We start from the raw sequence: 24,484 nt of genomic DNA on the forward strand, positions 1-24,484 counted from the left end.
ACATTATCATTGAAGACCACCAATAATAATTTTCATTTTGATTACATAACAATGGCAATATATACATGTCAAAGTCAGATATGCCCCTTTGCCAGCTGTGATGCCTGGTTACTGGTTTAAACTTGGCCCTTAATTGCTTCAACAATTGATTGCCAATTAAGTTTAGAATACAATGAACCGATTAGAACCCAGTTTAGGTCAAATAGCTGCTAATGGTGGATATTTTGATGAATCGAAAATTTAAGTTTTTTTTTTTCTATGTATAAACTGTTTATATAATAAAATATGTTTTCGTAGTTCATGTTGTCCCTTATCAGTGCAAAATGATCACAAATTAAAAAGGATTCATGCCAATATTGTCCAAAACCCCACTTTTCTAGGGCATTTCCAAACTTTTGGAGGGCAGTGTATATTCATATTTACTTGTACTGTAAATGCTGTTAAATGTACGCGGCAAACTGTTTGCTTAAATAACAACACTGAAATAAGAATGTGCTGTTTATCTTATTTTTTATCAATTATGGCCATTCACAGAACACGTTTTGCAGTTAAAAACGTGAGACACATGTCAGTGCAAGTCCACCCTATTGAAAAAAAAATACTAAAATGTATTTGAAATACATTTTTTGTGCTAAGCATAAATAAATGTACATATTTATGTGCTTAATAAAAATACTAACATAAATAGGTTTGTACTTAATGCACTTTAATTGTGCGTAAGTAGTGCTGAGGTCTGAGTATATTTGATTGTGCTAAAGTATAACTATTGCAAGTATACTTCTTATATCTTGCATTTAAAGACAGATATTATACAGAGATCATACACATTTTAGGCGTAAAAATAAGAAATGTGCATTGTGCACATAACCCAAAGTGCACATAACCCTTTCGAGGGAACTCAACCTTGCTTCAGTTGTTGACACTATGGATGATTCTGTTTGGGTATGAGGCATGCACAGTCAGCTCCTGAGGGTGCTGGCTGTGTTCATTGAGAAATAACTCTGTGTACAGCTGTGGAATTTCAGGTGTTTCAGCCTCACCTGTTGACTTTCTTTTTTTTAAGGGAAGAAAGCCATATGTATTATCAACGGATCAAATCTTGTGTTTGCCATGGCAACACATAGATTACGAAACCATATAAATAAACATTGAAACAATATTTCCAGCCTATCATTCAGACTGTGCTTCACATGTCTGGTGTTTATGGCTGTAATTTTGATGAATAAGCAGCTTAGATCTGTGTGTCTCTCTGCCTGATACTAAATTACGGGAGGTGACATATGCGATCTGTGTGTGGTTGCTTAGGTCGTTCATAAACTCATTCATAAAATCCCTAAGTGTACAGTGAGAAAGTGCGCACTATTGGGAGTTTTAACGGCGCTCCTGACTCTCTTCTCAAGGGAAAAAAAGTATTTTCATGACAATCTCATGTTGCAGTGCTAAAGGTTTTAAAACAGAGCCCCAAGCTCCATGCTCAACTGTTTCTGAATCAGGGACTCCTGCATTAAACCAGCCTGAGCAACAGCTACTGGACAGCCTGAAACCCCTAAGAGCAGAGCTAACGGGAAAATATAAACATAGCCTCAGAAAAGTCCATAGCACTACACCCATCAGACTAACTAGGCAAAGATAAAATATGTAGTTGCTCACATAATTCCCAACTTCCAGACTAATGATCTACAGTAGGCAGGCAGCAGAGAATGGGTCATCATTTCTAAAAGTCAAGCCCCCCAAAAGCCAGGGAGCTCTACCATACTTCTACTTCCAGTCAATGAACTAGGGAAGGTGACAGATTTTATCTGTCAAGCTCAACCTAAGGCAGATATCTCTTGTACAGCTCTACTTTTTATATATATATATATATATATATATATATATATATATATATATATATATATTAAAGAGAACACCAAACACTAACATTATAACTCTCAATACACTCACCCAGTCTCAACCACTCTCAAATCCTGTCTCAAATCCATGGCGCTAGCATGAAGTTACACCAGGTTCGGCGAGGACACATCCCTATAGCATCAGAAACTGATGCAGCGTTGAGTTCCTTCAAAGGGGAACTCACTGTTTTTGCTCAGATTATTTTTATTATGGTCAAAGCACTGCATGTGCATATGCAACTACTGTATCTGTTAGTTTTATTCTAAACTAAAGGCTATATATATATATATATATATATATATATATATATATATATAAATACACACATACAGTCCCCTCCAAAAGTATTGGAACAGTGAGGACTATTCCTTTATTTTTTCTGTAGACTGAAAACATTTGGGTTTGACATCAAACAATTTATATGAGACAAAAGATCAACATTTCAGCTTTTATTTCCAGGTATTTACATCTGGATCTGATACACAACTTAGAAGATATAACCTTTTGTTTGAACCCACCCATTTCTCATGTGACCAAAAGTATTGGAACAGATTAACTTAAAATAGATTAAAGTGAATAAGACTTAATATTTAGTTGAAAATCCTTTGCTTGCAATAACTGCATCAAGCCTATGACCCATTGACATCACCAAACTTTTGCATTCTTCTTTTGTAATGCTTTTCCAGGCTTCCACTGCAGCCTCTTTCAGTTGTTGTTTGTTTTGGGGGGTTACTCCCTTCAGTCTCTTTTTTAGCAGGTAAAATGCATGCTCTATAGGGTTTAAGTCTGGAGATTGACTTGGCCAGTCTAAAACCTTCCACTTTTTGCCCCTGATGAACTCCTTTGTTGCTTTGGCACTGTGTTTTGGGTCATTATCTTGCTGCATGATGAAGGATCTCCCAATCAGTTTGGTTGCATTTTTCTGTAAATTGGCAGACAAAATGTTTCTGTACACTTCAGAGTTCATTTTGCTGCTGCCATCATGTGTTACATCATCAATGAAGATCAATAAGCCCGTCCCAGAAGAAGCCATGCAAGCCCAAGCCATGACATTACCTCCACCGTGTTTCACAGATGAGCTTGTATGTTTGGGGTCATGAGCAGATCCTTTTTTTCTCCAAACTTTAGCCTTTCCATCACTTTGGTAGAGGTTAATCTTTGTCTCATCAGTCCATAAAACTTTGCCCCAGAATGTTTGAGGCTTGTCTCTGTAGTTTTTGGCAAATTCCAGCCTGGCCTTCTTATTCTTCTTGCTAATGAGAGGTTTGCATCTTCTGGTGTAGCCTCTGTACTTTTGTTCATGAAGTCTTCTGCAGACAGTAGACTGTGATACCTTCACTCCTGCCCTCTTGAGGTTGTTGCTGATGTCACTAACAGTTGTTTTAGGGTCTTTCTTTACAGCTCTCACAATGTTTCTGTCGTCAACAGCTGATGTTTTTCTTGGTCTACCCATTCGAGGTCTGTTACTTAGTACACCAGTGGTTTCTTTCTTCTTCAGGACATTCCAAATGGTTGTACTTGCTATGGTCAATGTTTGTGCAATGGCTCTGATTGATTTTCCATCTTCTCTCAGCTTCACAATTGCTTGTTTTTCACCCATAGACAGCTCTCTGGTTTTCATGTTGGTTACACGTCTAACTATAAATGCAGTCTGCACAGGCAAAACCCAAATCTGAAACTGAGTGCAGACATTTAGTGCTATTTATTGTTTGAATAATCAATGTAATAGGACACACCAGGGCAACAAAACACACCTGTCAGTCACATGTTCCAATACTTTTGGTCACATGAGAAATGGGTGGGTTCAAACAAAAGGTTATATCTTCTAAGTTGTGTATCAGATCCAGATGTAAATACCTGGAAATAAAAGCTGAAATGTTGATCTTTTGTCTCATATAAATTGTTTGATGTCAAACCCAAATGTTTTCAGTCTACAGAAAAAATAAAGGAATAGTCCTCACTGTTCCAATACTTTTGGAGGGGACTGTATATATATACACAAACCCGATTCCAAAAAAGTTGAGACACTGTACAAATTGTGAATAAAAACAGAATGCAATGATGTGGAAGTTTCAAATTTCAATATTTTATTCAGAATACAACATAGATGACATATCAAATGTTTAAAAATGTATCATTTTAAGGGAAAAATAAGTTGATTTTAAATGTCATGGCATCAACATATCTCAAAAAAGTTGGGACAAGGCCATGTTTACCACTGTGTGACATCCCCTCTTCTTTTTATAATAGTCTGTAAACATCTGGGGACTGAGGAGACAAGTTACTCAAGTTTAGGAATAGGAATGTTGTCCCATTCTTGTCTAATACAGGCTTCTAGTTGCTCAACATTAGGTCTTCTTTGTCGCATCTTCCTCTTTATGCTGCGCCAAATGTTTTCTATGGGTGAAAGATCTGGACTGCAGGCTGGCCATTTCAGTACCCGGATCCTTCTTCTATGCAGCCATGATGTTGTAATTGATGCAGTATGTGGTCTGCCATTGTCATGTTGGAAAATGAAAGGTCTTCCCTGAAAGAAACAACGTCTGGATGGGAGCATATGTTGTTCTAGAACTTGGATATACCTTTCAGCATTGATGGTGCCTTTCCAGATGTGTAAGCTGCCCATGCCACACCCAGTTTTCCAAAAAGAACTTCACATTTTGATTCGTCTGACCACAGAACAGTTTTCCACTTTGCCACAGTCCATTTTAAATGAGCCTTGGCCCAGAGAAAACACCTGCGCTTCTGGATCATGTTTAGATAGGCTTCTTTTTTGACCTATAGAGTTTTAGCCGGCAACGGCGAATGGCACGGTGGATTGTGTTCACCGACAATGTATTCTGGAAGTATTCCTGAGCCCATGTTGTGATTTCCACTACAGTAGCATTCCTGTATGTGATGCAGTGCCGTCTAAGGGCCCGAAGATCACGGGCATCCAGTATGGTTTTCCGGCCTTGACCCTTACGCACAGAGATTGTTCCAGATTCTCTGAATCTTTGGATGATATTATGCACTGTAGATGATAACTTCAAACTCTTTGCAATTTTTCTCTGAGAAACTCCTTTCTGATATTGCTCCACTATTTTTCGCCGCAGCATTGGGGGAATTGGTGACTCTCTGCCCATCTTGACTTCTGAGAGACACTGCCACTCTGAGAGGCTCTTTTTATACCCAATCATGTTGCCAATTGACCTAATAAGTTGCAAATTGGTCCTCCAACTGTTCCTTATATGAACATTTAACTTTTCCGACCCCTTATTGCTACCTGTCCCAACTTTTTTGGAATGTGTAGTTATATGTTGTCTATATTCTATTGTGAATAAAATATAAGTTTATGAGATTTGTAAATGATTGCATTCCTTTTTTATTCACAACTGTACAGTGTCCCAACTTTTTTGGAATCGGGTTTGTGTGTATATATATATATATATATATATATATATATATATATATATATATATATATATATATATATATATATATATATATATATATATATATATATATTGAAGGGATGGATTCTGGAATCCACTGCCACTTCAATATATATCTTTTAAGTTATTAATCAACATTTATATTTCTGTTAAATTATTTGAATGACTTCTTCAATGTATGTTAAAGCATCTGAGAAAAGAACATGTTATCAGTATGTTTTGGTAAAGTTTCCTACTCAGAGCAGAGCTCAGATCAACTTCAACCTTGAAGAAGCTGTGAATCATGTATCTGTGTATGTGCGCTAAGTGTTCTGTGCAGGTCCCTTTGTACTGGACAACTGGCACTCTGCTTGAGACCAGCAGACACCATGTCATGAACCCAAAAGGACATCCGGTACCTACATTCAGGGTCCCCCTCGTCATCACCGTGACGAAGGGAGATATGCGTCTTACTATCTGTCCACGTGTGGAAAATTTCTAATCTTGTCTATTTTTCTTAGCCAATCAGAATCATCCATCCTGAAGTAATGACGTTGTTAGTTGACTCTGTTAGAGTATAATTGTTGTGAAAATGTGAATGTACGCAGAGCGGCCTACGAACTCCTTGTGAGAGACTTGATATATATATATAATTTTTTTTTTTTTTTTTTTTTTTTTTTTTTAAATGTTAGACTATTTTCTTGAGACTGAATCTCTGGTTAGATTCCATGGCCAATGTCAAGAAAATTGATACCAATAATGCCACAGTTAGCTTAAATACTGTCCTCCATTTTTATTTACACTGAAAAGCTACTTTTCAAACTACTTGTACAGTGCCCTTAAAGGTTAAGTATGTAATTTCTACTACACTAGTGGTACCTTGTGGAATTACAAAAATAAGCATATTTTGATAGTATGTACTTGAGGAACACATACTGTAAAATAAAGTGCAACCATGTAGACAGTGAGGCTCCTCACTATGATTTAAAAATAATATATATGGTTTAGCTAGTTTGAGTATGCATGACAATATCTTCCATGTTCCCTGTTTTTGTATTGTTTGATTCTGACCTTCATCACTGCAGCCAGGCCCCATGCAGGGCTCAAAGTCTTGTGTATGTGGACAGGGCACACTGAGATCCAGCTGTGCCTTCAGCATTCTCTGCCTCATCCTCTTCCCCTTCTCACATGTTGAGGAGCTGCACGCAGACCATGGGGACCAGTTGGAGTAGATACATGTCTCTGGAGTGTCATCTGACAAAACAGAAATAAATAAGTGAGAGGATGAAAAGTTTCATTTTAGTGAACATTTTAGTTTGTTAGCATTTTGAAAGCTTATAAAGAGAGTGCCCATGAAACAGAAAAAAATGCTAATGGGAATGCTTACATGTTGCTTAAATCTCTCAATTTTCCTACAGAGAAAAAAAAAAAAACCCACAATAATCTCACTCGTGTCTCCTGTGGAGTTTCAAAGGAAAATCTGGTCATTGAGATTTGCCAAGATGCTAAAGTCTACAATTAAAAATTAGAGATCTTCAATATGAACTCTTTAACATTAAATTCTCCCTAAAAGACCGCTGTACCAAGGTATGTTGATCAGGGAATAAGGAGGCAGGAAACGCAGAACGTTCAACAATATTTTAATAAAAACAAACACAAAACAAAAGTAATAGTGGCAGTCCCTCACGGACGACTGCCGCACACACATAAGCAAAACATAATGTAAAATAGTTCAGGCCTGGACCTTTCTCGTCCTTCACTGTCGTCGCTCCTCCTTTTATGCTCCTGGAGCTCCGCCGTGGGAAACTCAAGACCGGTGTGGTGCACAGGTGATGCTCATTAACACTCGCGCCACCGGCCTCGCCCCATTCTCACGGTTCTCGGCATCGTCCTACTTGCCACAACTACATTATCTGAGATAACTGCAAACATAAGTTGAAGTCATGATGAGGTCCACTTCAACATATTTTGTTTACTTGACTCTGCATCAGTAGCTGATGCTATGGGAATACCCTCCAGGTGTGTGTCACCAGTATCTCAAAAGAATGTGCTATATCACTCTTCAGGTTTCTATTCTTCAGGAAGATTATGTTTCTTCAGGAAGATGATGTTTCCTTGACATTTTCAGCGTTTTATTGTGTTTCAGTGACCTACAGAGGCTAGATTTGAGAATAAACCTCCAGAAGACTGTTTTGTTGCCGAGGCTACAGACCGTATTCCTAGGGGTGGAAATGAACTCATGCACGATGCAAGAGTGATTGTCTACAGCCTGTCATTTCTCCTTTGTCTGAATTGATTCAGAGCAGGGTGAGACATTCCTGTAGGTGTGTTCACAGGCTTATGGGTCTAATGGCAGCAGCTTCACCAGTGGACCTGCTTTTGAGGTACATTTGAGGACTTTGTCCCTGTTGGCTTCCTTACCACGCAATAAGTGTTAAGAGTAAATGTTATCAGTTACATTAGAAATAATGGTGGTTTTAGACTCTGTATGTTCCAGGCAAAGCAGCTTAGTTTATCTGGAAGTGATATATTTGCATGGCACATAAATTATATATATATATATTTTTTTTTTTTTTTTTTTTTTTTTTGTGCTATTTCCTTCCAGACATCCAGGACTGTCATATGGTCATCAGTAGGAGGTTAGTTCAGTGCATTCTTTTTTAGGTGCAGAACAATTTTATGTCACTATGGACAACGCATATCTCAGATAAGCAGACCTTCTCCCAAGGCATGGGTTGAGGCCTGGAGAACGACAGTTGCATCCTTGAACTATAGGACTGATTTGGCAAAGGTTCGGCAGGGCAGAGGTGGATCCTATGCCCTGCTTGCACGCTTTCTCCTCCAATAAGTCTGCTTCCAGTGGTTCTTATGAGAGTGCATCTTCTGCTGGTGGAGCTCTCTGATTAATTCTAGTGTTTCGTCAGAGATCACATAGACCATTTTCACTGTCAGAAAAAAAGGTATGGTGCTGTCACTGGGGCTGTACCCTAAGGTACAAAGGTAAGAAGGTACTATTATGTACTTTTAAGGTACAAATATGCACTTTTAAGGTACTAATGTACCTTTAAGGTACTAATATGCACCATTTAGGGGTAAGTAAGGTACAAAGATGTACCTTTTCACTTTTGTACCTTAGAGTACTGCCCCAGTGACAGCGCCGTACCTTTTTTTCTGACAGTGTTGAATGCAAGAGGCCCCTCAACTATAGGCCTTATATTTTATGTCAAATTAGAGGAAAGCAAAAAAAGTTTTCTTGTGGTTTTAAAATTAAACTATCTTCCAAAGTGATATAGAACTACAACCTGACGGCTACTGGCTAAATGATCTGTGCTAAAATTGGGGGTGGCTGAAGATGAAATATGTTTTCTTGTAGTACAAGATAATCCATAGCTCTAAGCAGTCAGCAAGAGAGTTATATGAATTAAATGTTTGGTTTCACTTTAATTTGATGGTCCCTTTAACACATTCTGTTGACTATAAGTAACTTCGCACCTACGTGTCTACTAACTCTCATTAGAGTGTTAGTAGAGTATTACTAGACTGGAAGGGTTAGAATAAGCTGACATGTATTTGCAAAGTTACTTATAGTCAATAGAATGTCTGTTGAGGGACCATCACAATAAAGAGTTAGGAGATATTAAGCAGACAGTTTACTAATACTCTAATGAGAGTTAGTTGACATGTAGATGCAATGTTACTTATAATCAACAGAATGTTCAAAAAGGAGCATCAAAATAAAGTGTTACCAAATGTTTTACTAGATGAAAACTTGTTGAAGTGATGTCAGGCTACAAAAAAGAAAACAAAAACAAACAAACAAACAAACAAACAAACAAAATGTTACTGAAAGTATAAAAGTATTAAAGTGTTAAGAGTATTTTCATTTAAAGCCACAGTAACTTTTTTTTTTTGAAGAAGAAGCCCTACTGGATACCCATACTGCATGTCAACAGCTGCATCATGTTGTTATTTCAGTAGCACTTTATTTGATTACACTTTATTTTACAGTACATGTACAGTACATGTACTTACAGTGTACTTACCTAAGAAAATACTTGGTAATATAAGGTAACTACGGAGGTTAAGGTTAGGTTTAGGGGTAGGTTAAGGGTTAGTACCTAGTTATTACCCAGTTATTTTAATTATTGTAATAAGTGCATTGTATGTACATGGAGAATAGGACTGTAAAAAGGAAATCCATTTTGCACGCAATTCAAAATGATGAAGACTCGTGCTGGAATTGATACGGAAATTCGGACACCATTGTTCCTGTTTGTATCACTGTGTATCAAGTGCGGAGGAAGACTCCAGAGCTGACATTTAGATATGGTAATAGGCGTTTATTTTTCGACACGTGCTGTGAGCAGAAAACCAATGACAACAGACTGGGCCAGAGGTTTTCAAAGTGTGGGGACTGACCGAGCATGTCAGGGTAGGTATGCAGAGTAGTCCACCATTGTCTATGTTGTGTGTCAAAAGGAGGCCCACTGTCTTTAAAAACCCTTGGACTCGGCCGTCTGACCAATCAGAGCAGAGTAGGCTCACAGAAAGGAAGGGTTTAGAAAGACTGAATCTTCAAACAAATTGTTTTCAGACTCTTTGAAAAATTAGATGTTGTGCAATGTACTGTACACTATGAAAAAATGTGTTTTGGATGCATGTAAACCTATTGTAGTAGACCTCCAAAACAAAATTATGAACTTTTAAAATACCATAATAGGGGCACTTTAATGGAAATATACATAATGTTCTCATGTTTCATATAAGTTCCCCAAGCCTACAGTAACCTCTCAAGAATATTCCTCTTCGTTGGACTGGGGGATTTTAGGATACTGTAAGACTTGATTTTCCTGCTAGACAAAAACTGAGATCAAGTGCCCTGCAATAAAGTAATAAAACTCATCTGGAAAGAAGATTTCAAAAAAATAGCAAAGGACAACGCCTTGCCCTAACCCTAAATTGGCATGATACATTTTTACTTGACAAATAAAATGTTATATTTGGTTTATTCTGTATTATTCTTAATTCATTATTTCTAGTAGATTAAAGCGAAGGTATTACCGCAAATCTGTGTTCAGGATTGATCATACGGAAGGTTTAATAGATGGAGCATGGGGCACATCAATTAAGTCCATTTCGATTTCTGACTATCGCTGCCTAAAATAAGTTGCAGTTTTCGTAAACATAAAAACTATGCTTTTTGTTACGAGTAAGCAGAGCACGACCGACTTAAAGGTAGATATTTACCCTGCATCCAATGTTTAAGGTCAGAACTGACGAGTTTGTGTCTGGGAAGAGCACTCAGTTGGCCAAAGTGACTTTTCTAAAGCGATATATTCGTAAGCGATACGAAATAATTGAAGATATAAGGTAATCAGAATAATCAAAAATCTAAATTAAGGCATAACTAATGATTAATTTCTAATTGGAAACACAACCTAAGAGTAATAATCATTTGAAATTGGAGTCAGATTAAACAAGTGAAATTAAGTGAACATTCAGAGGCTCTGAAAGGGCATACACGCTTTAACCTTCGCCCAGGCCATCGGATTCTGTTTTTGGGCCGATGTGGAGTTCCTTACAATACTGAATAGTTAAAATCTCTCTCTCTCACACACACACACACACACACACACACACACACACACACACACACACACACACACACACACACACACACACACACACACACACACACACACACACACACACACACACTCAAGGTCGCCTTTGACTAAAAGATAAAGAGATGCAAACCTTCTTCTTTTTCCTCCTGGGCAATGTCAGCCACAATGTCGTCCACATTATCAGGCACAATGTTGCACTGCTCACCCTGCAGACATCAGAAAACAACTCAAACTTTCAAACAAAGTGTAAATGATGTCCCTCATTCAATCATATTCTTCTACACAGTGTTGGGATTTGATTCACTATTGCTATCTGATTGTCTGATTGAAAACTGCAGCAGGTTATACCCCCCCCCTTTTTTTTTTTTTTTTTTTTTTTTTTTTTTTTTTTACTTAATTCCTATAAAGTAATCTAACTCTTTTCCGATAGAGGATGCATGACTTTCAATACTTTCAGGGTACTGTTGTGACATGCTGGCTTCATAAATATGTATCATCTGTTGTTGTCGAGTTATTTTAGCTCTCAGTTTATAGACTTTTATGACATGAATAATGCAGAGATGTTTTGCACTGTAATAAAAGCTAAAAACGCAACAGCTAAGAACATTTTCTTTTGAAACTGAATTATTCTAAGACAAGTAAAGAAACAGACCTTGCGGGCAATTCTCTCCACAACAACTCTGGCCACAGGAGTGATTGCGCCACCCTCTGGGTCGTAGAAAGGGCTCTGTGGATGGTCTAAACTTGTGAGGGGACGAATTTTCTCCTGAGGTGCTGTAGGCTTGTTGGGAGACTATGGCATATTAAATAAATAAACCAGTTTACCACCATGTCAAATGTTCAAGTCATTTATATAAATAACCACAGTAAAATCATATTAAACCAATATTGGTTGTAGGAATTAAAGAGATTGTTAAAACTAAAATTATAATTTCATTTAAAAAAACAAACAAAAAAAACAACAACAAAAAAAAAACTTTTGAACAAACCTTTTTTTATGTACCACAAGAGAAGAAAAAAAAGTATCACGAGTCATGAATGGGTAAAAAGAATCATAAGTGACTAATTTTTTGTGAATTGTTCCTTTATGGAACACCATACCAAGCCTTTAGGCTTCCAAAAGAGAGATTAGCTCTGCAGTCAACAGTAGCAAGGTTGCTGAGAAAGGTCGAATATAACATGCTCAACTAGGGGAGCAATACAAATTATATACACAGACACACTCCCCAATGATAGGGGACAAAAACAAGTGAGCAATCCAAGGTTGTGTTAGCGGATACTTTTAAAGGAATATTAAATGGTTCAATACAGCCTGAGTTTTATTGACAGACATGAGATGAGACAAGTTGGGGAAAAAAGAAAAGAAGAAAAGATAAAGAAATATATATATATTTAACATGCTGTTCATAGAGATTACTTTATATTTAATTTGGAATATTCCTTTTATCACCTAACCACTCCACAAGTAAAAACAGTAACCCCCCAATATGTAAATCATGTAAATCAAACAAACAAACAAACAAACAAACAAACAAACAAACAAACAAACAAACAAACAAACATTTGATCATTATCCATTGGAATGATGTCAATTCAAGCAGATGTTTTGTTCAGACAGACTGACACACACCAGTAGATGGCAGAATCAAGCTATGGTCATGACTGTGTGGTCTCCGGTGGACCATTTTAGCTGGAAAATTGCTTTTTTTAAATTAAGTCATAATTTTTCCTGTTTTTATTTTGTTGTGTTATTAATACAGAGAGAACTCATTTAGTGGAGTTTTCTTTGGGCAAGTGTATACTTGTCACAACCTTCATTACCCAAAGACTTCACTGTAGTATCTAAACTATAATCATTCTAAACTTTCCACAATGTGGAACAAAGGTGAGGCCACACTGAGATTTATTAAAAAGTTGTATTATTATTATTATTATTATTATTATTATTATTCAAACCTAGAAACAGAAAGTTTTGGGAATTTGAAATACCTAAGTAAAGAAATTACTATAGATTTCAGGCCTTTTTTCCTAGTGCATGCAAATATTTGATTTCCTTGCTTACTGTAAAGTCAGCAAAATTGGAATATAACTGTACCGAATTTCACGTTCACTTTCACTTCAAATGCTCACTCAAATTGTCCTGCTGATAATGTAATTTGTGATGGAAAATTCTATAGTAAATTAGACAAATTGCAAAACAGAAATGATCTCAGACTTTTGGACCCCATTGTATCTCTTTCCATAAGTGCTCACCTCATAAGTGACCCCACTGTCTGTTCCTGCATCCCATGGGATGAGGTCCTGAACGACCTTCTGGACCCAGCCACATTCTCTGGTGCAAAGGTCTTCTGATGACAGACCCACATTCCAGTCAGGACTGGGACCGAGCATCGTCAAAAAGGACATAAGGTGACGTGTGCGGTCCACTGAAAACTCAGCTGAGGGAGCAGCTCGACTGAGGTAGAGAGAGAAATGAGATGACTTCACATTTAGATTGCATACAGTAAATCTCATCCATACATTAGAGGAGATAAAAGAGAAAAACATATAAAAAGAACAATTATGTTTGTTCACACTTTAGTATAGGGTCCAATTCTCACTATTAACAAACTATTAACTATGACTTTTGCCTTCAATAAACTCCTAATTACTTCTTATTAACAGTGAGTAAGGCAGTGGTTAAGTTTAGATATTGGGTAGGATTAAGGGATGTAGAATATAGTAATACAGAATAAGGTATTACTATGTGCTTTACAGAGGTGTCAAGTAACGAAGTACAAATACTTCGTTACCTTACTTAAGTAGAAATTTCGGGTATCTATACTTTACTGGAGTAATTATTTTTCAGACTACTTTTTACTTCTACTCCTTACATTTTCACGCAATTATCTGTACTTTCTACTCCTTACATTTTAAAAATAGCCTCGTTACTCCTATTTCATTTCGGCTTGTTTTCATTCCGGCTTGAAAAAAAACAAAAAAACAACTATCCAGATAAATCGCACCATCTGGATAGAGTGAATTTGATTTTGGTTGGATGAGAATAAACATATTCTGACACACTATTGGTTTGTACGCGATCCATCACACCTGCACATGTCATCAAATTACTCAAAAAAAGATTATTTCTTAAAAGTTATTATTTCTCTACTACTGGCTCATTTAGGCTATCAAACGGGTGCTTTCTCTTCGTCCTCCGCAAATTAAGCTAGGTAGTTCGATAGAGAGACGTTTGAATAAATTAGCGTATACACCGGTTTTTAAACTTTATTTTAGCGTGACCCTTTTTATTTTTTGACCCTTTTCATTGTAGGTAAAACATTTATAAACAACTTTCTTCCAAATTTGTTTAAACTTTCTATATATATCAATGCATAATTAAAATGTAAGTACTCTGATAAAAAGAGTATACAAATCGAGTGACTCTAGACCATTTAATCTGTATTAAACACAGCTCATTATTTCCATTCGGGACGAAACATAGGATTGGCTTAGGCGACTGTCACTCTCTCGCAACCATGGCAACCACCCTTTTGCCACACATGACTTGCCCACTTGCGCGCGCACGTTTGATTTGAGGAATTCAAGAGGCACGGATCCTAGGAATACCAAAACAATGGCAGAGAAACAGCAAGCAAAATTCACAGTACCGGCCTATGCAGTTAGTGAAGGCAAACCAGGCAAAAAAAGGAAGACAGTAACAGTACAAGAAAAGGCAATGAACAAAAAGTCTTTGGATAAACAAAGAAATAAAACGCGAGTTAATATCGGCGTGGCTTTCCAGCGATGGCGAGAACTGAGGGAACTCAAGGGGCTGAAAAGTGACTCCTTGATGGCTTTATTTCTGCTGGACAGGTAAATCTTTCTTTTTGTATTTTGATAATACATATTTTTTTGTTTATTTTTTCATGAAGCATGTGTCATTAGCACACGTAGCTGCGTAATATAGCTAACATAACATTACTTAGCGAGCCATAGTAGAGACGATAAATAATCTATAGGCCTAGCTCAAGATGATAGCTATAGTGTTGAATTGTGCATAATTTTGCTTTAGATAACTAAATACATGTTTAACAGATAGTAGGCCTAACGTTACTCCGCATCTAGGAACTTTTCTTAGAACTATATTTACCCTCTGTCTAACTCTTTTACCATGTTCACCTGTAAGTTTACCTGCACGTTTTTTTTCGCCTTTGTTTTGTTTTTATATTCTCTACCTATGTTTACTGATGTCTTTATCTTGTATCTGTGTGTGTCGTACACACTTTGTTGTATGTGTGTGTTATTATTTTGTGTCTGCAATGCAGTTGTGAGTTGATATTTGAGTGTATGTTACTCTGTTTATCTGTAATCAAGACATTTTATAAATGTGATGTAATTGTTGTGTTGATTCATCTTCATCACAGTGTAAATGATGGTAATGGAAAAACGTGTATCATGCAACCTGTTTTTAGCTTTGCCTTATAGATAACTAGCTCGTTAGCGAATCAAAAAATATATATTTTAAACTTTACCAATATCAATATGCTAGCTTGATAGTGAGTACTAATTCTTGTTTGTTTATCTTCATAATTATAAAGTTATTTTTATTACATGTGATTCTGACATGATGTCACTACATGCACTGTGCTCCTTCCTCTCCGCTTGTCTCAGGTAAATAATGCATCTTCCAGCTCAGTGGTCGGAGTCACGCGTTCATGTGTTTTGGGGGGCGTGGCTTTGGAAGGAGCCCAGAAGGGAGGGGGTGGAGTGAATGGAAATAATGAGCTGTCTTTAAAACAGTCGTGAGAGGTCTACAGACACTCGATTTTTATACTTTCTTTTTCAGAGTACTTACATTTTAATTATGTATTGATATATAAATAAAGTTTAAACAAATTTTGAAAAAAAGTTTTTTATACATTTTTCACCTACCCTGCCTTTAATGTACTAAATCTAACTTGTATAAATATTACAGTAGTATAGAAAAATACTATACATACATTTATAGATAAAATCGAACTCCTAACCTCATGTACCTATTCTGTGACATCAAACAACTTCCCTGTACAAAGGATTATGGGGGCCCGAAGTGTCCATCAGTTGTACGCTTCGAAATCCTTAATTCCGAAGAGCCCTTTAAAGTGGCCAGTTTTGAACACTTTGGTTTGGAACAACCCTTCAATATGGTGGCCATGATTGTTTTCACTCCGAAGTGCTCTTCAGAGGGCGATATATCCCGTTTGGAACGCACAGAGAGTTTGTTGCCGTTTGTTGGATGCTCAGGTGACCAAACAAATGCAGATTAAACATGTTCAGTCTGGTAAAAACAGACTCCGACCAACGCCAACAGGGTTATCACAACTATCCAACAAAGTCCAACAGACGAGTGCGGTGTGAACTGAAACAGCTGAAAACTACCCGCATTTGACTGGTTGGCGGGTGTTAATGTCAAGCCCTGATCGTTACTAAGCCTGCCCTGGGTACACCAAAACTACCCGCATTTTTCTTGTCCGATGCCCTCACAGATTGCTGTAGTTAAGTTCGGATGTACATTTACATTCCAATAAAGGTTATTGATGACATTTTGAGGAGGTGGAGTGCACAATAGACCCCTGTGGTGCGGCCTAAGCTTTTGTCCTTAATGGCATTTTTTTCCTTACATTACTTTTACTTTTATACTTTAAGTAGTTTTGAAACCAGTACTTTTACACTTTTGCTTGAGTAAAAAGCTTGAGTTGATACTTCAACTTCTACAGAAGTATTTTTAAACCCTAGTATCTATACTTCTACTTGAGTATTGAATGTGAATACTTTTGACACTAGTGGTGCTTTATAAGTACTAATAAACAGCCGATATCCTAATAATATGCATGCTAATAAGCAACTAGTTAATAGTGAGAATTGGATTTAAAGTGTTACCGTTTGTATTAACAAAATTCTCTCATTGTTTTATTATCATTAATATTCTTTTGTATTAGGATATTATTTTAATGACAACAAAACACCCCCACACACTTTTTTAATGTAACATAATATCATTGTAATTACAGTAAAGCAAGCTAATACATAAGTATTTAAATTTGAAAGCATTTATACATATATAAATGTTGATATAACAAATAATATTTCACTAACATGTAAGGGAAAAAGTACTTTTCCCCTAAATTATATTATATCAGTTCACCCCACTCCAGGTCAGGGGTGAACTGGGCTGCAGCACTACAGTGGAGCCAGAAGACAAACCAAGACAGGCAAGGCATAGACGGCAGAATGGAGGTCCCAAAATTGAGCTTCAGTCTTCCAAATCAGTTTGAAAGCCTGGGGTGGAGCCAGTGAAACTATGGACCAAAGTGGAGCTGCTGGGGGAATGGAGGACCCAGATGAAGAAGGAGGACCAAACACCCAAGGCGAAGCTAGAGGGAAGGAAGTCCAAGGATGAGCCAGGTTGTCAACAGACCAAGGAGGAGATGGGAAATAAGGGATCTGGATGGAATGATGAGCCAAGTTGGAGCCGAACCAAGGGATCAGAGGACCAAGGTAGAGCTGGAGGATCAGAGAACCTTGGCTGAGATGACAAACCCGGGTAATAAGGTGGTTCTGGCAGGCCAGGAGACGTGTTCAAGCTGGTGATGTCGGAAGTCATTGTCAAGCCGTCAGAGCAGGAGGGTGAGGAATACGTCTCAGGTTACGTATGTAAACATGGTTTCCTGAACAGGGATGAGACACTGCGCCGATGATGCTGTGGGAATGCCTCTGCGTGATTGCATCGTGAAGCACATGTGAAATCAGTTCAATGGCATGATGGAACGCCATAGGCGGGTGACGTCATGACCAGAAAACTATAAAGCACACTCAAATCAAAAGCGATAGCTTCTGATAGGCTGAAGCAAGTCGTTCACAGGCATGCTGGGAGTATGGTAATGCAACGAGGAATCTTGTTCCCTCTCAGGGAACTATGGTTACATATGTAACTTCAGACATTCCCTTTTTAAGGGAACTCGTGCTGCGTCGAATATGCTGTGGGAACCTCAATACCTATGCCACCATAATACCAACTGCCTGTCTGTGTGAAATCGTGAGCGCACACTAAGACGAGAGCACCCTGGCAACTGAAGTAGAGGCCAGATCCAGGTTATAGAATCTGACAAATGTGTGTGGTGAGGACCATCCTGCCGCATCACAAACTTCTTGTAGGGAAACCCCTGATGACAAAGCTCTGGAAGCCGCCATACTGCTGGTTGAGTAGACTTGGACCATCAAAGGTGAAGGCTGGCCAGCCGACTCATAGGCCGACTCATAAGTGATATAGCCTCAACTATCCATTTGCCCATAGTTTGCTTAGATGCAGGGTACCCTTTTTTGGGTGATCCGAAACACGAACAGTTGTTCAGTCTTACGCCACAAGGCAGCTCTGTGGAAATACACATCCAAGGCCCTAACCGGGCAAAGCAGATTTAGTTTTTCCTGGTCTGCATTAATGAAAGGAGGAGAACAAAAGGCCTGCAACACAATAGATCCACCCACATTAGTAGGAACTTTTAGAACATAACCTTGCCTAGGGGTAAAGGAAGGCTTTCACCATGCCCGGAGCAAAGTTCAGGCAGGAGGGGGATACTGACAGGGCCAGTAAGTCACCAATTCTCTTAAGAGACGATGGCAGCCACATAAACATTAAAGGTGGAAGGGGATAAACCTGCATCAAAACGCTCTTGCAGAAATTCCAGAACTGGACTAACTGGGCAGTTTACTGGGTCCAACAGACAACCCCCACACCAAAAAGTGATAACTCTCCATTTCAGGGCATAAAGTCTCCTTGTGGAGGGAGCTCTGGAGTGGATTATGGTCTCCACAACCTCAGTTGAGAGGCCCGAATCTATGAGCTGGGCCCCCTCAGAGGCCAAGCGCACAGTTTCCATGACTCTGGGCGGGGGTGAAGGAGTGAGCCCCCCACCTGAGAGAGAAGGACTCTCCTGACCGGAATCTCCCAAGGAGACAGCATCGCCGAAAAGGAGAGGTGGTACAAGTACTTATAAAAATATTTACTCAAAGTAAAAGTGAAAGTAATAATCTTAATAGTTACTTGAGTAAGAGTAAAAAAAGTATCCAATGAAAAATGAAAAAAAAAAAAAACTACTCAAGTAGCTAGTTACTAGTTACTTTGTAACATATATATATATATATATATATATATATATATATATATATATATATATATATATATATATATATATATATATATGATATAACACATCATATTTAGACATTTTTGCAATAAACACAGAAGAGACAAGCATTATTTCTGGCATCTGTAGCCTGAATATCATTGCATGTCCTTTGCTTTGTATAATAATAACGTATACAGCTACATTTGAAAAAAGAAAGAGAGAAAACAGCAAGTGTTCATTTCATTCTCTCTGAACAACGTTAGCTTATTTACTGTATAAATTAAGATATATGTCCAAAAAAAAAAAAAAAAAAAAAGGTAAAGAAATGTTACATACTTTGTTATTGAGGTGTAATAATCTGTTTGGTTGTAAAATGTAGGCTGTATGAACTGAAATCAACTGAAATCGATATCTGTGGAATTGTTCACAGACAGCATATGCAGGTTAACTAATAAAGATCTTCATCGCTGGCAAACAATAGGACGCATTTGCAGATTTGCTTTTATTTGACGTCGATCCACTGCCACTTCATCCAACGCTCTGAAGTGAAAACTACTTCAGACGGTTCAGTGCATGCAGGGAACTAAACAAATCATTCAAACTGATTCGCAAACCAATTTAGACAGTTTTGCCAACTTGTTTGATCAAGACTTTGAATAGAATAGACTCAAAAGAGTGATTCATTTGTGAATTGGGCATTGTAAATGAAAAAAAGAGACTTGGAATAAACTACACATTTCTTAACATGTATACATTATTGCATTAAAATAAAGTAACGAGAGGAACGTCAGCGTAGCGAAGTAAAAGTACAGATTTTTCATTAGAAATGTTAAAGTACCCACATTTAAATCTACTCTAAAAAGTAAAAATTTTCCAAAAAAATACTCAAGTAAATATAACGAAGTAAATGTATTTCTTTCTTGGCATCAGGAAATGTTTGTCTAATGGACTTTAATGGTGAACTTCCTGTTTCTCGGCTGGCCAGTCAATGTTCAACCTGGCTATGGCACGAGTCACAACCTCCAATAACTCCTCATAAGCCTGTATGTGAGGTGGCGAATCCTTAACATCACCAGGATCGATACTAACAACATCCAACTCCTCAGAGCTGGATAATTGTAGTACCAGTGTTTCACCGGGGGTGGAAGAAACCACAGAGCATGCTTCCAAGCCCTGCAATGAAGCACTGGACCGAGTAGGTGAGGGTAGAGATAGGACGCGGCCTGTCTCAAACCCCTCTGCAAGGTCCGTCTGCAAACACCATGACAAGAGCCTTCGCTGTGCCTCAGCAGCAGCGGGACCCAAGCCGCGGGGAATGCGAGCCGAGGCACCCTCCACAAAGAGTGCCCAGCGGGAGCAGAGCGTTCTCAATGACAACTGCTCACAATGCTCACAAACAGTCCCCTAGAGTGCTTGATGAAGACACAGAAGCCAGTGCTGTTTGGTTTGGGTGTGCTTTATAGTTTCCTGGTCATGACGTCACCCACCTATGATGTTCCGTCATGCCATTGGACTGATTTCACATGTGCTTCACGTTGCAGTCACACAGAGGTGTTCCCACAGTGTCTTCGACACAGCATGAGCTCCCTTGAAAGGGAACTCAGGGGGCTGGTGAAGAGCACAACCTTAGCCTGGGGTCCGTGACTCGAGATCTTTCTCAAAAAAAGATTAGGAGCTCAGGGGCTGGAATAGATTTGGGAAATAGAGTTTCAGAGGCCTCATTGATCTGAACTTCACAGATTTGAGGTTAAAGTTCTGTGAAAAAAAATCTGTAATACTCAAAATAGTTTGTTTGTGTACATGAACGTGTGTATGTGTGAGGATGCATGCGTAAGCATGTATCCATACATGCACAGGTCTGAGGCCTTTATTTTTTGCAAGCCCACATGTACATATGTGAACATGAACATGACGAACACACTCCTGAACACTAATTGTTTCTCTGATTTTTAACTACCCCATTAATTTTCAATGGGCGGTCATTTTTGGCCAATATAAGCTCAAATCAATGAGGCCTACGATCAATCAGTTTCAAAAATAAATACAAAACCTTTCCTAATTTAAAGAAAACAAGTTGAAAAAAAGATTGAATCCAATATTTGGTGATAAAATAGCATAACAAGAGATTTATAAGCCTTTTTTTTTTTTTTTTCTTTTTCTGTAGGCCGTTCATTTTTGACTGTGAACACCACAAGTGTGACTTTGTGCCATTTTGTACAAAATAAAAGAACTTCAAAACAAATTTCCTGATTAAACATTAAAGCACACTAGTGTGATAAACAGTACATTTTTTTTTTCATATTTTATTTAATATGGACAAAATTATCCACATTTTTATTTATTTTTGCACTCAAAAACTGGGTTATGTAAGCTCAGATAAAAAAGGCCTATGATTGATTAATTCCAAAACGAAATACAAAACCTGTCCTAATTGAAAGAAAACAAGTTGACAAAAAGATTAAATACAATATTTGGTGATGATGTAGCATAGTGAGAGATTTACAAGCAATTTTTGTAGGCTGGTCATTTTTCGCAAGTGTTACAAAGTGAAAAATAAATAAATAAATAAACAAATAAATCAAACAAAATACAAAAAAGTATCAAAACATTTTTGGGATGTTGTTAGACTCTGGGTGAGAAAAGTCAGGAAATTTTAGTCCAATGCAATAACATTAACTAGCATTTTCAGGTGGGAAAATCCTCTCTGGGTCAAAATGACCCAAACATAACATGAGGGTTAAGCCTGCTCAAAAAATATTAAATAAGGACACTGTCATCAAAATGCACCACATTTGCTAGATGTAAGAAATCATAAAAATGTCCCTTGAGGGTGCGATTTGCCTTGGGTAGTGGGACGACTGCTAGGTCTTTTTTTTTTTTGGATTGATCAAAACCAAAGTTAAGACAATCCAAAATATGGTGACTATGGTGCACAGAAAAAGAGAACACAAACCACTATAACATTAAAGTTAAACTGAAAACTGACAATGGACTACAGAAACAAATATATATAGAACTATATATACACATAGTAGAAATTACAACTAACCAGAAACAGGTCTAGAGGAAACTATACACAGGAAGAGTGATACAATGGAACAAAATACAAATGAAGAAAGCTTTAGCACAAACGTCCTTTTTTTTTATTTTATTTATTTTTTTCCTTGCCTGATGGTACATCATCACTTTTATAAACCCCAGGACCCCATTGCTAAGATTTAAACTGACTGTAGATTATATTTGGTTATTACATGACTACTTCTATAAATAAATAAATAAATATAAAAAAATACTGATATATATATATATATATATATATATATATATATATATATATATATATATATATATATATATATATATATATATATATATTTTTTTTTTTTTTTTTTTTTTTTTTTTTTTTAAATAAAATACAGAGTTTATATTTTCTGCATGGTTCCCCAAGTTTAACAAATCACATTGGTTACATTTCTGTCTGTAGGTCTCCGTAACCCCCATTACTCTCCATTTCCAGACATATACATTTCCTTTTTTTATTGGCTCAATATGGCTGTCAGAGATAAAGTTCACCCCTCTGAAATTTTCTGTTAAAAGAGAGAAGCGTAGCAAGCTCACACAGTGGGGTGGACCACCAGGTAGATGTTTACCATTGACAGGATTACAGTGTCAAACATTTGTACACACTCACAGTGCTTGGAGGTTACTGGGAATTTTTTGTGTCCTCAGGGGATGAACTAGTCACCATCTCTCATTTAACCAACTCAAATAAAATGTATGAATGTATTGTTGAAAATTGTTGATGTTGTTGGTATGCTGATAAATTATTTTTTGCCAAAAAAATTCCACAAATGGTGATCATTCAAAGACATTAAATTATTGGGGCAGACAATTTGAAATAGCTGTTTTCTGTTTTAATATATTTTAAAATGTAATTTATTCCTGTGCAAAGCGGAATATTCAGCAGCTATTAATCAAGCCGCCGGTGTCACATGATTCTTCATGAATCATTCTAATATGCTCATTTGGTGGAAAAGAAACATTTCTGATAAATATTTCAGTTGAAAATGGCTGTGCTCCTTAATATTTTGGTGGAAACCATGATACTTTTTCAGGACCTTTTCATAAATAGAAAGCTCAGAACAGCATGTATTTTAAACACACACACACACACACACACTGAGTGTCTAACTCTGATGACTGAATGTCTAACTCTGCATAGCATAATTGAACGCGCTGATGACGTGTGATGACGTGTGATGTCTGTGCGAGCAGGGTGCACGGAGGTATGGAAATACAGGCAGGTAGGATATAAGACATAACTGACAATATGTTTCACAAAGATACTCACTGATACAGGCATTTTGACATAATTCTGTGTGAATTTACCTGTTCAAGTGCAAGAAGATGCGAAAGAGAATTTGATTCAGTAGGCTTTTCACACTCTGTCTGAGAGTGCACGCTTTGGATGTTTGTGCACAAAAAAACTTATTGAAAACGTCATGTGATTACTGTGCCGCTTGTAATAATGGGGAACCACTTGTTATGCATGTAACAGTTCATGTTTTTACTTAAATATACAATTTAGTTTTAATCCAAATGACGCATGTGTACTGAGTGAGCGATCAGCAACCAAAAGCCTGCAACAGAAGTGCGCACACTCTTTCTCTCTTTATCATCCGTTAATGTTAGTAATATGTTCCTCGTTTTACTTTGCTATTGACATATCCGATCGAACTGCAAATTTTCCAGTGATGTTTGTTAAAAAAAAAAAAAAAAAAAAAAACGGATACTCTTGATAAGCTTGTGTTTCGCTTATCAACTATGCTAGGCATGAATATTTGATTTGTTTAATGTTCTGTTAATTAGATACATTTATCTTATAGATATCCTTCTCTGATATCTCCATTATGCTCTCTGTTTGGTCTGTTGTCAGTGTTTCTTTGTCTGGACACAAACACATGCTGCATGGTTGTCACAGGTCTGTGTAACAGACTGATGACAAGACAGAAGAATACATTTCCAACACAAATTTAATAATAATCCACAGGCAAACAGACAGTAGTAACACATATTAAACATAAATGTGACCGGACACCAAACAGAGGACAAGGAGCAACTTAAGTACAAACCAATGGAATGAAATAATAATGAACACCTGTGCTGATTAAATTAATTACTATATGACAACTAAAGAGTGGCTGGAAAAATAGAACAGAGGACAACAGTAACTAATGAAAACAAACTAAAAGTCTGTGAAAATAGAAACTAACTGAACATAATTGAGACAGTGTTATTGGGTTTTGGTATCAGAACATTTTAATGTGTAGCCTACAAGTATGATTGCATGAGCACAGTATCGAGATGATACCAATACTGGTATTGGTAATTGGTGCATTCCTAA

General features: G+C 37.3%; 1 protein-coding gene across 1 annotated transcript in view; it reads right to left on the bottom strand.

Annotated features, from left to right (window-relative positions):
• The window catches only part of spon1a (spondin 1a), a 232,422-nt gene that overhangs the window by 8,914 nt on the left and 199,024 nt on the right, over positions 1-24,484 (bottom strand). The window contains exons 8-11 of the mRNA XM_048169100.1: positions 13,187-13,388; positions 11,586-11,726; positions 11,064-11,139; positions 6,378-6,560 (exon numbers count right to left, since the gene is read on the bottom strand). Coding sequence (XP_048025057.1) covers positions 6,378-6,560; positions 11,064-11,139; positions 11,586-11,726; positions 13,187-13,388 — 602 coding nt within the window. The remainder of the gene's footprint in view (positions 1-6,377; positions 6,561-11,063; positions 11,140-11,585; positions 11,727-13,186; positions 13,389-24,484) is intronic.

Source organism: Megalobrama amblycephala, linkage group LG19 (assembly GCF_018812025.1).
Source record: "Megalobrama amblycephala isolate DHTTF-2021 linkage group LG19, ASM1881202v1, whole genome shotgun sequence".
Classification (NCBI taxonomy): Eukaryota; Metazoa; Chordata; class Actinopteri; order Cypriniformes; family Xenocyprididae; genus Megalobrama; species Megalobrama amblycephala.